General features: G+C 52.6%; 1 protein-coding gene across 1 annotated transcript in view; it reads right to left on the bottom strand.

The window, feature by feature from the left end:
- LOC146237514 (complement C3-like) overlaps positions 1–15,979 on the bottom strand; it is an 18,661-nt gene extending 2,682 nt beyond the window's left edge. Inside the window, exons 1-37 of the mRNA XM_084685379.1 lie at positions 15,884–15,979; positions 15,630–15,665; positions 15,316–15,360; positions 14,630–14,822; positions 14,109–14,274; positions 13,945–14,015; positions 13,769–13,857; positions 13,422–13,504; positions 13,212–13,299; positions 12,569–12,671; positions 12,052–12,166; positions 11,444–11,559; positions 11,211–11,357; positions 9,508–9,723; positions 9,026–9,226; positions 8,566–8,724; positions 7,979–8,108; positions 7,757–7,825; positions 7,084–7,570; positions 6,390–6,475; positions 5,763–5,902; positions 5,438–5,647; positions 5,197–5,263; positions 5,015–5,101; positions 4,179–4,382; positions 3,827–3,902; positions 3,028–3,193; positions 2,710–2,811; positions 2,294–2,441; positions 2,013–2,173; positions 1,696–1,851; positions 1,526–1,585; positions 1,220–1,310; positions 900–951; positions 567–654; positions 368–457; positions 1–33 (exon numbers count right to left, since the gene is read on the bottom strand). The exon at positions 1–33 is cut by the window's left edge and continues 73 nt beyond it. Of these exons, the coding sequence (XP_084541505.1) occupies positions 1–33; positions 368–457; positions 567–654; positions 900–951; positions 1,220–1,310; positions 1,526–1,585; positions 1,696–1,851; positions 2,013–2,173; positions 2,294–2,441; positions 2,710–2,811; positions 3,028–3,193; positions 3,827–3,902; positions 4,179–4,382; positions 5,015–5,101; positions 5,197–5,263; positions 5,438–5,647; positions 5,763–5,902; positions 6,390–6,475; positions 7,084–7,570; positions 7,757–7,825; positions 7,979–8,108; positions 8,566–8,724; positions 9,026–9,226; positions 9,508–9,723; positions 11,211–11,357; positions 11,444–11,559; positions 12,052–12,166; positions 12,569–12,671; positions 13,212–13,299; positions 13,422–13,504; positions 13,769–13,857; positions 13,945–14,015; positions 14,109–14,274; positions 14,630–14,822; positions 15,316–15,360; positions 15,630–15,665; positions 15,884–15,948 (4,596 nt within the window). The 5' untranslated portion in view covers positions 15,949–15,979. The remainder of the gene's footprint in view (positions 34–367; positions 458–566; positions 655–899; positions 952–1,219; positions 1,311–1,525; positions 1,586–1,695; positions 1,852–2,012; positions 2,174–2,293; positions 2,442–2,709; positions 2,812–3,027; positions 3,194–3,826; positions 3,903–4,178; positions 4,383–5,014; positions 5,102–5,196; positions 5,264–5,437; positions 5,648–5,762; positions 5,903–6,389; positions 6,476–7,083; positions 7,571–7,756; positions 7,826–7,978; positions 8,109–8,565; positions 8,725–9,025; positions 9,227–9,507; positions 9,724–11,210; positions 11,358–11,443; positions 11,560–12,051; positions 12,167–12,568; positions 12,672–13,211; positions 13,300–13,421; positions 13,505–13,768; positions 13,858–13,944; positions 14,016–14,108; positions 14,275–14,629; positions 14,823–15,315; positions 15,361–15,629; positions 15,666–15,883) is intronic.
- Positions 15,980–15,987: the final 8 nt, after the last annotated feature.

Raw genomic sequence — 15,987 nt, 5'->3', positions numbered from 1 at the left:
GAAGGAGATGGTCTCAGTCTCACTATTAGATACCTGGAGAGGAGAGGAAGAGGAGGAGAGGAAGGAAGGAAGGAAGGAAGGAAGGGGAGAGGAGAGGAGAGGAGAGGAGAGGAAAAGGAAAAGGAGAGGAAGGAAGAGGGAGAGGAGACGAAGAGGAAAAAGAAAGGAAGGAAGAGGAGAGGAAGAGGAAAAGGAGAGGAAGGAAGGGGAACAAAGGAAATGAGGAAGGAAAGAAAGAAAGAAAGATAGAAAGAAGGAAGGAAGGACGGAAGGGGAGAGGGAGAGATCAGATCAGAGATTTGTGTCCCAGTCAGCTTTCAGGCATTTTGACCAGAGTGGTTGTTGTGGTAACGGCCGTGTCCAGTACCTTGAAGAGGTGAATGATGAGGGAGGCCCTGTCTTTCAAGTTGTCGACCACCTCAAAGTTGTTAATGTAGCGGTCCACAGAGTTGGTCAGCTGGATCACACACACACACACACAGTCAGAATTCACAGATGGAGTCACAGTCTCCATCTAGTGGACGTGAGGAGACATTACACAGTCTGGTGTTCGTGTCCAACTTTACCCTGTCCAGGTCTGCGTTCTCTGGAGTGAAACCAGAAGGAAGACTGATGTCCAGCACTACCATTCTGACCTCCCCGGGGCCCAGTGCCCTGAGGGAGGGAGGGAGGGAGGGAGGGAGGGAGGGAGGGAGGGAGGGAGGGAGGGAGGGAGGGAGGGAGGGAGGGAGGGAGGGAGGGAGGGAGGGAGGGAGGGAGGGAGGATAGATTGATGGACAGATAGATGACAGGAATGACAGGGTGACAGGGTTGTGAAATGGGAGGATGGAGAGATGACTAGAGTGAGGGAGGGAGAAAAGAAACTAGGAGATAAAGAGAGGAAAGAGAGAGACCTCTACCTGGTGTTGATGGTGATGGTGTATGTTTTCAATGCGTCAGCAGGAGGATTTTCTGTATCAAAGAAACATCTTTCATTTTCTACCAAGACATTGGTAGACATTTTTGTTCCACTTTTCAAAACTTTTTTTTCAAAACCTTTCAAAACTAAAAATGTTCAACCTTTCAAACTTTTTATCCCCCTGAAAAAAAAAAAGTTTTTCCCAAAAGTTTCGAAAGGTTGAAAAAATATTTTTTTATAAAAACTTCTGAAAAAAAATATTAATGACGACAAAACATCTTGAAAAAACAGTCAGGGTCAAGGTCAAGGGGGGTGGCCTACCACTAGATTCCTCGAGGGTCACGTCCAGGTGAAAGTGCTCGCAGGAGGCATTCTCTGTCACCTCAGGGAGCTCGTTATAATACGTCACCACCTGGGGGAGGAGAGGGGTCAAAGGTTACCTCAACAGGAAGTGAGACGATGACTCATCATTATGAGAACGAGCACAAACTCTACACAAACATACCAACTGCAGTTACAAGTCACATGAAACGTAAGAATCAAACAGTGTCAAACAATCCATCTGAAACGAGGAGACTGTATGTGTGCGTAGCGTGTGTGTGTGTGGGAGGGGTGATGTCACCCTACCTCCATGACCCCCTGACCCTGGCCCTTGGCCTCCACACTGAATCCCCGGTCCAGAGGAACCTACACAGAAGCACCACAGAAGAAGAGACGGCTCACACACAAGCCCCTGGCGGAGGTGGCGGCGACGGCGACGGGTGTTGTGCCTCTCTAGCGGGGGTGTGTGTGCCTGCCTTGGAGGAGCGGGACAGGTACTTGTTCTCGGAGGTGAATTGGTGCGTCAGGTCGGAGCGGCCGGCGACTTTGATGGTGACCAGCATGGTGGGGTTCTCCAGGGGCGGGGCCATGGTCAGGTACTGAGACAGGGCCTGGAGAACCACCATGGTTGGCTGGAACGTGGGGGGGGAGGGGGGCAGAGAAAGAGAAATCAAAGCGAGGTCACGGAGAAATGAACAAAACACAGATTTTTTGGGGGATGTCTCTTCTCCAAATGTACTGTGCGGTTTTTGTTTGTGTGTGTCTTCTTGTGTGTGTGTGTGTGTGTGCGTACCTGCGTGGATCCGTAGCCGCCGCCCCTGCCCCGCTGTTCGTTGAGCCACCTGAAGGGGGCGTGAGCGTCCTGTTGGGAGCCCTTCATCAGCGCCAGCAGGGCGTAGCCCGTGGCTTCCAGAGTGAACAGGTGGCTCTCGCTGTCTGGCCAATGGCTGCGGTCTGTGGGCGGGGCAACGGCGGTCGAGTTTGGTTGAAGTAAATCTGAGTCTTGCTTGCTAATCAATCACCCCCTGTGCAATACACACACACACACACACACACACCATGGTGTGGGCCTACCTGGAGCTGCAGCTTTGAGCAGGTGTTCTCTGTAGGAGCTGGGAGGGTCTACCAGGGACAGGGCGTAGGAGGTGATGGCCACCGTGTAGGGTCTGACCACCAGGGGCAGCATGCTCCTCAGGTAGGAGGCTGTTTTACTCATTCCAGCCTACGCAGAGACACAAGGGGAGAGTGTGTGTGTGGAGGAAAGCTGTGTGTGTGTGTGTGTGTGTGTGGAAGAAAGCTGTGTGTGTGTCTGGAGGAAAGCTGTGTGTGTGTCTGGAGGAAAGCTGTGTGTGTGTGTGTGTGTGTGTGTGTGTGGGGAGGAAAGCTGTGTGTGTGTGTGGGGAGGAAAGCTGTGTGTGTGTGTGTGTGTGTTTGTGTGGGGAGGAAAGCTGTGTGTGTGTCTGGAGGAAAGCTGTGTGTGTGTGTCCTACCTCCAGCGATCCACACTTTATGTTAGCAGCCGTGGCCTCAGACAGAGCTATGAAGATGAAGGACGCCAGAGTGGTCTGAGCCTCTGCTCCCCTAAGACCTCCCTGAGAGAGGAGGAGAGAGGGGAGGGGAGGGGAGGGAGGGAGGGAGGGAGGGAGGGAGGGAGGGAGGGAGGGAGGGAGGGAGGGAGGGAGGGAGGGAGGGAGGGAGGGAGGGAGGGAGGGAGGGAGGGAGGGAGGGAGGGAGAAAGAGAAAGACAACATGAGTGCGTGTGTGCGTGTATGTGTGTGTGTGCGCGTGCGCGTGTGTGTGTGTCTCACGGTCATGTAGGTGTCGTAGACGGGGTTGTCCTCTCTGAAGGCTCCGTTGTGCAGCTGCTTGTTGTTGAGCAGGTAGAGGACAGGACCACACACGTGCTGCTCGTCCACCCTGACCTCCCTGATCCTGGAAGCCATGGAGAACACCTTCACCACATAGGCCGTGATCCTGGGGGTAGAGAGAGTGGGGGAGAGAGAGTGTGGGTCAGAGAGTGTGTGGGTAAGACAGTGTGTGAGAGAGAGTGTGGGTAAGAGAGTGTGGGTCAGAGAGTGTGGGTCAGAGAGTGTGGGTCAGAGAGTGTGGGTCAGAGAGTGTGTGGGTAAGACAGTGTGTGAGAGAGAGTGTGGGTCAGAGAGTGTGGGTCAGAGAGTGTGGGTCAGAGAGTGTGGGTCAGAGAGTGTGGGTCAGAGAGTGTGTGGGTAAGACAGTGTGTGAGAGAGAGTGTGGGTCAGAGAGTGTGGGTCAGAGAGTGTGGGTCAGAGAGTGTGGGTCAGAGAGTGTGGGTCAGAGAGTGTGGGTCAGAGAGTGTGGGTCAGAGAGTGTGGGTCAGAGAGTGTGGGTCAGAGAGTGTGTGGGTAAGACAGTGTGTGAGAGAGAGTGTGGGTAAGAGAGTGTTTGTGTATGTTTGTGTGAATGTTTGTGTGTGTGTGTGTTTGAATGTGTGTGTGTGTGTATACATGTGTGTGTGTTCTGTTATATTTTATACCTGTGTGTTGCTTTGGATAAAAGCGTCATCAAATAATAATAAATAATAAAATGCTAAATGAATCAAACGTTGATGTAAACGTGAGGCGATCGTACCATGTGCTTGTGCCTTCATTCCTGTAGGGGGGGTAAGAGTCATCTTTTTTACGATACATCAGTTGCCTCTCGTAGCCTGGGGAGCAGAAAACAGAGGCGCTTCACCCGCAATCCATCTTCCATCCAACCCCTCCCTTCTGCTTCTATTCGTTCCCTCCTTCCATGTCCACAGACATCCATCGCTTCATCCACCCATCCCCTGTTATCCTGCCTCCTCCCTCCAACCCCTTCCCTTCATCCAGCCCCACCACCTAGCCCCACCTGTCTTTTCTCTGTCTATCACCCCTTTTAGCTACCTCTATCCTTCCCTTCATCCTCCCTCCTCACCCAGCCCCCTCCCTCCCTCCCTCACCTCGGGTGATGTAGTCGATGGCCTCCTTCTTGCGCTGCACCCCCACCTTGGCCCAGTCGTTGGAGCGGTCCAGGTAGAGGTTGGCGATGAGGGGCAGGGTGATGCCGGCCAGGTTCTGCTCCACGCAGCCTCCGGGCATGCGGATCAGAGAGGCCAGGGAGTCGGAGGTCAGCGAGTTCTCAATGGCGTCGGCCAACGGAGACCCTGGAGGGGTCGAGGACAGCAGGCTGACGGGTCAGTGTGTGTCAGTCGTCTGTGATTGTGACCTGTGTGTGTGTGTCAGTCGTCTGTGATTGTGACCTGTGTGTGTCAGTCGTCTGTGATTGTGACCTGTGTGTGTGTGTGTGTCAGTCGTCTGTGATTGTGACCTGTGTGTGTCAGTCGTCTGTGATTGTGACCTGTGTGTGTCAGTCGTCTGTGATTGTGACCTGTGTGTGTGTGTGTGTCAGTCGTCTGTGATTGTGACCTGTGTGTGTCAGTCGTCTGTGATTGTGACCTGTGTGTGTCAGTCGTCTGTGATTGTGACCTGTGTGTGTGTGTGTGTGTGTCAGTCGTCTGTGATTGTGACCTGTGTGTGTCAGTCGTCTGGGATTGTGACCTGTGTGTGTCAGTCGTCTGGGATTGTGACCTGTGTGTGTGTGTGTGTGTGTGTCAGTCGTCTGGGATTGTGACCTGTGTGTGTCAGTCGTCTGGGATTGTGACCTGTGTGTGTGTGTGTGTCAGTCGTCTGTGATTGTGACCTGTGTGTGTGTGTGTGTGTGTCAGTCGTCTGTGATTGTGACCTGTGTGTGTGTCAGTTCTCTGACGGCGACATGTTTGTGTGTCGGTTACAGTACCAATGATGTTGACGCGAGTCTCTGGTTTAGAGTTGGGCACAAGAGATTGGAGATCCACTTTCTCCACTGTGACCACCTGTGTCCCATCTGAACAACAACAACATCAACAACAACACAGTGATGTGAGTATTTAGTCTGAGGTTTGGAAGGTGTTTCTCGTCCTTAAGGCACTCCACACTGACCACTGTCTCCCTTTGCAGCCGGGTCAAAGATAAAAGTCTGGATCTTGGTCCTCTCCACCCCCTCCACCTGTCGGGTGGAGAGATGGAGTTTGAGTCCCGGAAGACAGGCGAGACTGACGTCCTATCAGCATGCAGAGCTGACACCTGACTGTCCTATCACCATGCAGAGCTGACACCTGACTGTCCTATCAGCATGCAGAGCTGACACCTGACTGCTCCTAAGTCCCCCCCCCCCACTCACCACCACACGCAGCTTCTTCTGGACGCGGTCCCCTGTAGGGAGGTGTTTGTCGAGGGCTGCCACCTCAAGGACGAGGCTGCCGGCCTCCAGGGGCACCAGGGTGAAGGGCACGGCCACGGAGGAGCCGGCGGGCACACGGACGTCCTGGGTGTGCGGAGCGTGGTACGCCAGGCTGCACATCACCTCCGTCCTGGCCAGCACCACGCGGACCTGGGGAGGGAGAGGACGGAGTCCCATGGGAGGGTGCTCCAGTCTGTGTGTGTGTGTCGGTGTGTGTGTGTGTGAGTGTCTGTGTGTGTGTGTGTGTGTGTGAGTGCCAACTCACCTCCATGTCCGCCTTTCTGTAGTTGTACACGACCGCCTTGATCTCCACGTGCTCGTTCCTGGCCACGGAGTGCGGCAGCCTCAGGTCCACGAAGAAAGACTTGGACACCTTCACCTTGTAGGGATCGGCTACGCAGAAACCTGGGGGGGGGGGGGGGGGGGGGGGGGGGGGGGGGGCGGGGGGGCGGGGGGGCGGGGGGGAGGGGGCACAGAAGGTCTGAGTGTGTGTCTGTGAATGAGGGAAAGAGAGGAGGGGGTGGAGGAGAGAGAGAGCAGGTTGGAGGAGAGAGGGAGAGGAGGGTGGAGGAGGGCAGGCGGAGGAGAGAGAAAGAGCGAGGCGGGGGTGGAGGGGAGAGAGAGGAGGGTGGAGGAGAGAGAGTGTGTGGAGGAGAGAGAGAGAGAGAGAGAGAGAGAGAGAGAGAGAGAGAGAGAGAGAGAGAGAGAGAGAGAGAGAGAGAGAGGGAGGATGGTGGAGGAGGAGGGAGAAAGAGAGAGGCGGGGTGGAGGAAAGACAGAGAGAAAGAAGTGCGTGAAAGAGAGGGAGAGAGTAGACAGAAAGGTAGAAAAAGAGAGGATGGAGAGGAGGAGAGAGAGAGCTTGTGTGTTAGTAAAAGTGCGTGTGTTCTACCTGTGAGTGGGGAGGAGCTGATGGCCAGTATTCCCCACTCTGTGATGCTGTCAGGCAGAACGTCTCTCACGCTCAGCGATGCCATCCTGAAGACAAATTAACAACATCCCAAAGTCAAAACACAAACTAAGAATGACAGAAAAACTCACATTCTGTATATTCTCACGCACGCATACTTACACAGATGAATAATTAAAGAAACACACACACAATGTAAGATAAGCAGGCCACCATCTCCCACTATTGATAGATCATAGTTCATTATCTCAACTTGATAACAAACCTAGAGGTGAAGTCAGGCGTCTGGGCCTGTGTGTGTGTGTGTGTGTAGGTGTGTGTGTCAGTGTGTGTGTGTGCGTGTGTGTGTGTGTGTGTGTCAGTGTGTGTGTGTCAGTGTGTGTGTGTGTGTTCTTCCAAGTTCTGTCAGACAGGACTATCCACTATGAGGCAACAGTTGACATGTACAGTATAGATCAACTCCACGGACAAATCTAACTCCCCACTTCTACCTTCTAACTTGAAACAGAAACATTCTCATATCGCCATAATAGTCCACCACTCCCTACCCACAAAACACAACAAAACCCTAGACGAAGGGCCCAAAACACGTTACTCTAAACACCTGCACAATCCTTTCGTCAAAGACTATGATTTGAATGATTCTGATGACAAACAGAAACCAAAACAGACCTACCCGTCGTGACCTGGTGTGGTGGGCAGTTTCAGGTCTCTCCACATCCAGGACTCAAAGAACTGGACCCTGAGGCTCACCTCAGACACGTCCAGCATGTCCAGGTCCTCGTCCTCTGGCCCCTGAGGCATGACGGGCGCGTAGTGGCGTCCACTAACACTAATCCCTGGGCGTCCACTAATCCCAACTTCAGATAACATAAATTCACGTGCTTGTGTGTCGTGGGATTCTACCCCCATGAAGTATATGAATCCGTCTTGGTCTTCGATGTTGATGGGGGTAGTGGTGGGCGGGGGGGCGGTGGTGCGCGGCCGCCGCTCGTCAAACTCCTGCCCCCAGTAGCGGGCGCAGCAGCGGCGGAAGGGCAGGACGCAGGCATCCCAGTCCTCGGTGATGTAGAGGGAGCGGCGGGTGCAGGAGTAGGGCATGGGCACCGACAGCATGCCGTCCGCGCAGCAGCGCCTCTGCAGCTGCTCCTTGTAGAGGTTTTCTGGGGGAGGGGGGGTGGGGGACGAAAAGGGAAGGAGGGGTGGGGGTTAAGGGGTTGAGAAGGGGGGAGGTACGCCGAAAGAGACCGAAGACGAGGATGGAAAGGGCTTGCTCTCTATGTGAACGGACGGCACATTTTTTTTACATCCCCTATGGTGGATGACCCGGAGTAGCGCGTCCTCCTCACCGAGTTCAGCTCTGACCTTCAGCAGCTCGACAGAGCGCCTCCTTCTGGACCGGCCTGGACACTGCAGGGCTGGAGAGGAAGAGCACAGGCGGCACTGTCACACCACACAGCCCTGAAGAGCACAGGCAGCACCCGGTCACACCATCCGGCTCTGCTGTGCCCCCCCCCCCCACTCAGCGCTGGATTCGTATCATGCTGGTGAACAGAAGCCTGTGTGTGTACCTTGTCTAGGAGGGGTGTTGTCCCCAGTGTTGGAGAAGAAGAGGAGGCCTGCGTCTGTGAACACCCCCGTGCTGGTCCGGCCCCCTCCCCGGGTGCAGCCCAGGTCCCCCTGCTCCACCACGTCCCACAGCTGGGGGGGGGAGGGGGGAGGGGGGGGAGGGGAGGGAGGCCAGGGAGGAGGGGGAGGGAGGGAGGCCAGGGAGGGAGGCCAGGGAGGGAAGCCGGGGAGGGAGGGAGGGAGGGAGGGAGGGAGGGAGGGAGGGAGGGAGGGAGGGAGGGAGGGAGGGAGGGAGGGAGGGAGGGAGGGAGGGAGGGAGGGAGGGAGGGAGGGAGGGAGGGAGGGAGGGAGGGAGGGAGGGAGGGGGAGGCCAGGGAGGAGGGAGTTAGAATCGGGAGGGGGTTTCGAAGGGAAAGGGTTGGACACAAACACACACTGCACTACTGCGCACGCACACACACACCTGAACCAAAAAAAAAACACCTGAACACACACACACATCTGAACACACACACACCTGAACACACACACCTGAACACACACACACACCTGAACACACACACACACACCTGAACACCTAGCCACGTACCTTCTTCTGGTTGAGTCTTTGTTTGTTCAGCAGATACACAGCGTTGTCCACGGCGACCAGGCTGACGCTCGCTCCGGGGTCACCTCTGATCTGGAACTCCAACGAGTTCTTTGGCTCGTAGTTGACAGGCAGACTTCCTGGAGCAGGACCCACAGTCAGCTGAGGAGAGGGGAGGAGAGGAGAGAGAGGAGAGGGGAGGAGGAGGGAGGAGGAGGGTAGAGGAGAGGGGATTGGAGGAGAGTGGGAGAGGAGGGGGAGGAGGAGCGGAGAGGAGAGGGGAGGAGAGGGGAGGAGGAGGGTAGAGGAGAGGAGAGGGGATTGGAGGAGAGTGGAAGAGGGGAGGGGGGGGGCGGAGAAGAAAGGACAGGAGGGGGAGAGGAGACGAGAGGAAGAACATGCATTCAACCCACAAACAGGAAGCCAGCATTTCACTTCCTGGGTTCATGACCTCCTCACTCACCCCGCCCACGCAGGTGTCCATGACGTCCACCCAGACAGAGTCAGCGACCACCTCCATACGTCCCGCCCACGGGAGGGTGTAGAACGCCACCACGCGGAAGGAGGGCATCATCTCCATGGTGACGGTCATTGTGGTGCTGGTCAGAAACTGGTCCTTAATATCCAGGCGCTTGGCAACCAGGATCCCGCCTTTGGTTAGCACCTAGGAGGGTAGATTAGTTTTTGTTAGTTTTTTTATTTCTGTGACAACATCCACATATGTTCATAGAAGCGAGAAATCTCTTGATTCCACGGCCCTCAGACTGTGAATAACAAACAACAAATGAATAAACTGTGAATCGTAAAACGTGTGGAAAATGAGGTGTGTGCTTAGCTTCCAGTGCAGGGGGGGATTTAAAACCTGGAACCTCTTGGTCAAACAGTCAACGGCTCTAACCACTGAGCTACACCCATCCCGGATCGCAGGTGGCTTCGACTACAGACCAGGTAGGTGAGATGGGTGATGAGCTTCCTGTTGTTGTCGTCGGCGGCGGCGACGGTTGCCGTCAGGGTGAAGGTGTCTCCCTTGGAGACAGAGCTGTGGGAGACCCTGAGGTGCAGGTAGTTCTGGTTGTGCTGGTCGAAGGCCTGGTAGGGGAACACGGTGATCTGCTGCCTGGCCTGCTGCTCTGCTTTCAGACCCTTCACCTTGGTCTCCACCTGGGGGGAGGGGAGGGGGAGGGGAGGGGAGGGGAGGGAGTACATGAGGGGGGAGTGGAGGGAGTAAATGATGGGGGAGTGGAGGGAGTAAATGATGGGGGAGTGGAGGGAGTAAATGATGGGGGAGTGGAGGGAGTAAATGATGGGGGAGTGGAGGGAGTAAGTGATGGGGGAGTGGAGGGAGTAAGTGAGGAGGGAGTGGAGGGAGTAAATGATGGGGGAGTGGAGGGAGTAAATGATGGGGGAGTGGAGGGAGTAAATGATGGGGGAGTGGAGGGAGTAAATGATGGGGGAGTGGAGGGAGTAAGTGAGGAGGGAGTGGAGGGAGTAAGTGAGGAGGGAGTGGAGGGAGTAAATGAGGAGGGAGTGGAGGGAGTAAATGATGGGGGAGTGGAGGGAGTAAGTGAGGAGGGAGTGGAGGGAGTAAGTGAGGAGGGAGTGGAGGGAGTAAATGAGGAGGGAGTGGAGGGAGTAAGTGAGGAGGGAGTGGAGGGAGTAAATGAGGAGGGAGTGGAGGGAGTAAATGATGGGGGAGTGGAGGGAGTAAGTGAGGAGGGAGTGGAGGGAGTAAGTGATGGGGGAGTGGAGGGAGTAAATGATGGGGGAGTGGAGGGAGTAAATGATGGGGGAGTGGAGGGAGTAAATGATGGGGGAGTGGAGGGAGTAAATGATGGGGGAGTGGAGGGAGTAAATGATGGGGGAGTGGAGGGAGTAAATGATGGGGGAGTGGAGGGAGTAAGTGAGGAGGGAGTGGAGGGAGTAAGTGAGGAGGGAGTGGAGGGAGTAAGTGAGGAGGGAGTGGAGGGAGTAAGTGAGGAGGGAGTGGAGGGAGTAAATGATGGGGGAGTGGAGGGAGTAAGTGAGGAGGGAGTGGAGGGAGTAAGTGAGGAGGGAGTGGAGGGAGTAAATGATGGGGGAGTGGAGGGAGTAAGTGAGGAGGGAGTGGAGGGAGTAAGTGAGGAGGGAGTGGAGGGAGTAAATGATGGGGGAGTGGAGGGAGTAAATGATGGGGGAGTGGAGGGAGTAAGTGAGGAGGGAGTGGAGGGAGTAAGTGAGGAGGGAGTGGAGGGAGTAAGTGAGGAGGGAGTGGAGGGAGTAAGTGAGGAGGGAGTGGAGGGAGTAAATGATGGGGGAGTGGAGGGAGTAAATGATGGGGGAGTGGAGGGAGTAAGTGAGGAGGGAGTGGAGGGAGTAAATGATGGGGGAGTGGAGGGAGTAAGTGAGGAGGGAGTGGAGGGAGTAAGTGAGGAGGGAGTGGAGGGAGTAAATGATGGGGGAGTGGAGGGAGTAAATGATGGGGGAGTGGAGGGAGTAAGTGAGGAGGGAGTGGAGGGAGTAAATGATGGGGGAGTGGAGGGAGTAAATGATGGGGGAGTGGAGGGAGTAAGTGAGGAGGGAGTGGAGGGAGTAAATGATGGGGGAGTGGAGGGAGTAAGTGAGAGGGGAGTGAAGAGAGTAGAGATATTTCACACGCACACTTAACTCACAGTGATAGTGTGAACTTCATCCTCCTTGGACATGGTGACGGAGGTCTGGAGGGTTCCAGCCGTGAGCGTCAGGTCTTCGGTCCGCTTGCTGGTCAGCTGGACGGGGATGTTTTCAGCAGGAGAGCCATCATGGAGGCTCACCTGCGCCTGGAGGAGAGACACACTGCATCAGAAATGTGATGTTTTATTTTGGTCAATAGAATAGTATAGAGTAGATTAGAATAGAACATTACCGAGATAAGGAAGGGCAAGCCAGGCTTGAAATACTTTTGTGTATCTCTGAAGGAAATGACGTAAGGAGAGTCCACGATCTTAATGCCAGACTTCATCGCTTCAACGAGGTCACTTCCTGTGGAGAGGGCAAATGAGGAGGTCACTTCCTCTGGTGTATTTGAACCCTAAAATTTGTTTTTTACTAGGATACATTATTCATTTGTTAATCGATAATGCTCAGAGAGTTTGTTTTTCATGTTTTTAGTCATGTTAAGTCATGTTTTTATGTCGTGATGGTTTACGGAAAATGGCTAAACGAAATATTTGCGTTGGGGGTGAAGATCATGTTGACTCTGGGTGCCTCTGTGTTTACTGAACAAAGTACTGTGTCATCATCCACAGTTAATAAGAACTGCAAATAACCAGACATCCAGGCATACAGACAGACAGACAGACAGAAATACAGACAGACAGGTAGTCAGACAGACAGACAGACAGACAGGTAGTCAGACAGACAGACAGACAGGTAGTCAGACAGACAGGTAGTGAGACAGACAGGCAGGCAGGTAGTCAGACAGACAGACAGGTAGTCAGACAGACAGGCAGGCAGGTCAGTGTAGGTACTCACCAGACTCAGTCATTACTGAGGCCTTGATGTAGAGGGAACAACCAACCAGGAGCTTGATGTCTGGGTAGACAGCCTGAATCTCTGCCATGGTTAGAGTCACTGTGCCTGGATCCAACTGAGGACAGAACAGACAAATCATCTTCTGATTACATGGTTGGCCGGAGTCAGGTGGCTGAGCGGTTAGGGAATCGGGCTAGTAATCTGAAGGTTGCCAGTTGGATTCCCGGCCATGCCAAATGACGTTGTGTCCTTGGGCAAGGCACTTCACCCTACTTGCCTCAGGGAGAATGTCCCTGTACTTACTGTAAGTCGCTCTGGATTAGAGCGTCTGCTAAATGACTAAATGTAAATATATGGTTGGTTGGTTGGTTGGTTGATTGGTTGACTGGCCAGTAGTTATTTCATGTAATGATATCTTGCTGGATGTGTTTTGCTAAATATATAAATGATCAATAAGCAATCGTACAATTAACTAAACCAACAGAATGACTACCTGACAGACTCACTGGCGGTTTACCTCAGTGATCTGCTTGACTGTCGGTAATCTCTTCTTCAGGTTGTCCCTCTCAACCCCAAACACCACATAGGCTGTTCCTTTCACGCTCTTACCATACAGGTAGCTGAGAAACACACACACAGTTAACACTCTTACCATACAGGTAGCTGAGAAACACACACACAGTTAACACTCTTACCATACAGGTAGCTGAGAAACACACACACAGTTAACACTCTTACCATACAGGTAGCTGAGAAACACACACACAGTTAACACTCTTACCATACAGGTAGCTGAGAAACACACACACAGTGAACACTCTTACCATACAGGTAGCTGAGAAACACACACACAGTTAACACTCTTACCATACAGGTAGCTGAGAAACACACACACAGTTAACACTCTTACCATACAGGTAGCTGAGAAACACACACACAGTTAACACTCTTACCATACAGGTAGCTGAGAAACACACACACAGTTAACACTCTTACCATACAGGTAGCTGAGAAACACACACACAGTTAACACTCTTACCATACAGGTAGCTGAGAAACACACACACAGTGAACACAGGCCTGTCAGGGAGTCACATCATAGTCTAGGTTAGGGTGTGGGATAAATGACACTGTCAGATGCTGGTCTAGACGACACTGACCTGGCTGTGATGTCCACCTCCAGTTCAGTGTCTTCCACGCTGAAAAAGGGCTTCTTAGGTGTCAGGGTCACATTGAACGCTGGCAGGACTGAAAGAGTGACACACACAGACACACACACACACACACACATAAACACACACACACACACATCAGGGGATATTAATCCCCCAGAGAAAGGGACAGTGTGTACAAACCAAACCTCATCTTACCGTACTTCTTCACTTCAAACTCAGCTGTGAACATGTTCTCCACTGAAGTGTCAAACTTGGCGATCACTTTCCATTTCCCCTCACTGTATATGAGCAACAAGGTACAGTCAGAGCCAATGAAATCCTTCAGTGAACCACATTTTTCTATTTGTCTATTGATGTTTCTGCTTGAAGATATTTAGTCACCAAAGAAAAGTAAATTAGAGGACACTGAAATGGAAGACAATGACAAAACTACGCTTTGTAAAATGACAAGCGGGAAGTTAGACCACACTATGGACACCTTTAACTTGCCTAACATTCTGTATGAAATTTGATTTATGCTGATATGTTTTAAGATTGCATACTTTACGTGGTCCGACAGCTGGAAATTGTCGGGGTAGACACCGTTGGTGGCTTTGACTGACCTCTGATGGACAGTCACCCCCTCTGCATTCTAGTGCACACACACACACACTTTCAAGTGAATTTGCACTATTCAAATCTAAGTTTGATGTAAATAATACTCTTGCTATGAAAATACCTCCAGTTGGACAGTGAGGTAATCTTCAGCGGACTGGAAGGCTGGAGTCGACAGGAAATATCTGAACAACACTAGACAGAGAAGAGAAGAGATGCACCAGTAGAGAGAGAGAGATCGAGACGGAGCATCTGTTTGTTTGTTTGTTTGTTTGTTTATTTGTTTACCAGTGTCCCCGGGGTTGTAGATGGGTTTGTCTGTTTGAATGAAGATGTAGCCCTTCTGGAAGGTTACCATGAGGACCTCGTCGTGCCTGTAATAATTTCCAAATTCGACGCGCATATATACAAACTTGTTCTTGGTGTCTTCTCTGTTCAGTAGCTGTGAAGAGAGCTGAGAGGACAGGCAGAAACGCACATTGAAACATCAGACTGGCGTGTATTTATACCAACATAGTATAAATGAGAGAGAGAGAGAATGAATGAATGAATGACACAGAGAGAGAGCCAGAGAGAGTGAAAGAGCAGGAGAGAGACATAGAGAGAGAGAGAGAGAGAGAGAGAGAGAGAGAGAGAGAGAGAGAGAGAGAGAGAGAGAGAGAGAAAGAGATAGAGAGAATGAATGAATGAATGAAAGACACAGAGAGAGAGCGAGAGAGAGTGAAAGAGCAAGAGAGAGACATAGAGAGAGAGAGAGAGAGAGAGAGAGAGAGAGAGACATATAGGAACCCCCAGGTGTTGAGCAGCACCTGTAACGTCTTGAGCGTGTTGAAGCCGTTGTGTGGGCCCAGCTCCACCGTGTCCTGCAGCAGCAGCTGGGCCTTCAGGGGGAAGTCCATCACGCTGATGGTGACCTGCACCGTGCTGCTCACGCCCTGGGCCTCCAGGTACACGCTCTCCTTCCTGTCTGTCCTCAGTAGGTTAGGAGCCAGGACTATGAACCTGGGGGAGGGGGGATGGGGGGGGAGACAGGGAGGGGTGGGTAGGTGGAGGGGAGGGTGTGTGGGGGGGGGGGGATGGGGTGGAGGGGAGGGAAGGGGTGTGTGTGTGGAGACATGGAGGGATGGGTAGGTGGAGGGGAGGGTTGTGTGTGTGGGTGGAGGGGAGGGAAGGGGTGTGTGTGTATGTGGAGACATGGAGGGATGGGTAGGTGGAGGGGAGGGTGTGTGTGTGGGGGGGGGGTGGAGGGGAGGGAAGGGGTGTGTGGGGGGTGGTGGAGGGGAGGGTGTGTGTGGGGGGGTGGAGACATGGAGGGATGGGTAGGTGGAGGGTGTGTGTGTGTGGGGTGGGGGGTGGGGGGGTGGAGGGGAGGGGTTGGAGGGATGAGGGGAACTGAACTTCATCCTCTGAACAGAGTAGTACCCGTGCAGGACTAGTAGACTGCTGACAACTGTTTTGACGGGCAAAAATCTAGTCTACTGTGAATGAATTTTACCTTGGAGCGTCACTGGTATGTTTCGTCGGATCTCTGGGTTTGGCGCTGGGTACATAAACAGTCAGTTCAGTCAAATGAGTCTGTTCTCTTCTCAGCTTGAACGACATAGCTATGGCCAGCATCATACAATAGGAGGCTAAGATAAGATATACTATAACGTCCCCAAAACGGGAGTTCTGGACAGTTCCACAAAAGATACAAGAATAAACCAACATCTCAACAGCAGAGTGGACATATTGACTACGAGCTACTGGTTTCAACGATGGTTTAGTGATTTTGGTGCTGTAGGACCACGGACATACACATTTACTTACAACTGTTGTTTGATGTAGTCTTCAAAGTTCATAAATCTGCAAGTCACACAAGTTTAACATTATGCTGACACAAAGAAATCAATCAAACCAATCCATCAGGTCAAATACATCCATATGTACAGGTACACATGCAGTCAGAACTGGAAGTGTAAAAAGATGATAGGTAACTTAAGATACACCTATATGAACAGGAGATTAACAAACATGTTTATCTTAGTTGTAGCTTCGTAGCCTAAGTCGTAGAGACAACTTACTGGCTGCTGCAAGTGTTTAAAAGGACGAGAATCCCAAACCATGGTAGAGTCCGTCCAGCCATCATGCTTCTCTGGAGCTCTGCTCAACTGGCAATCCCTCTCCC

Source organism: Hypomesus nipponensis, chromosome 21 (genome assembly GCF_054491055.1).
Source record: "Hypomesus nipponensis isolate SF chromosome 21, ASM5449105v1, whole genome shotgun sequence".
In the NCBI taxonomy this organism is placed as follows: domain Eukaryota; kingdom Metazoa; phylum Chordata; class Actinopteri; order Osmeriformes; family Osmeridae; genus Hypomesus; species Hypomesus nipponensis.
Note: the sequence above shows the minus strand (reverse complement) of the source record. Positions and strands in the feature narration are given on the sequence as shown.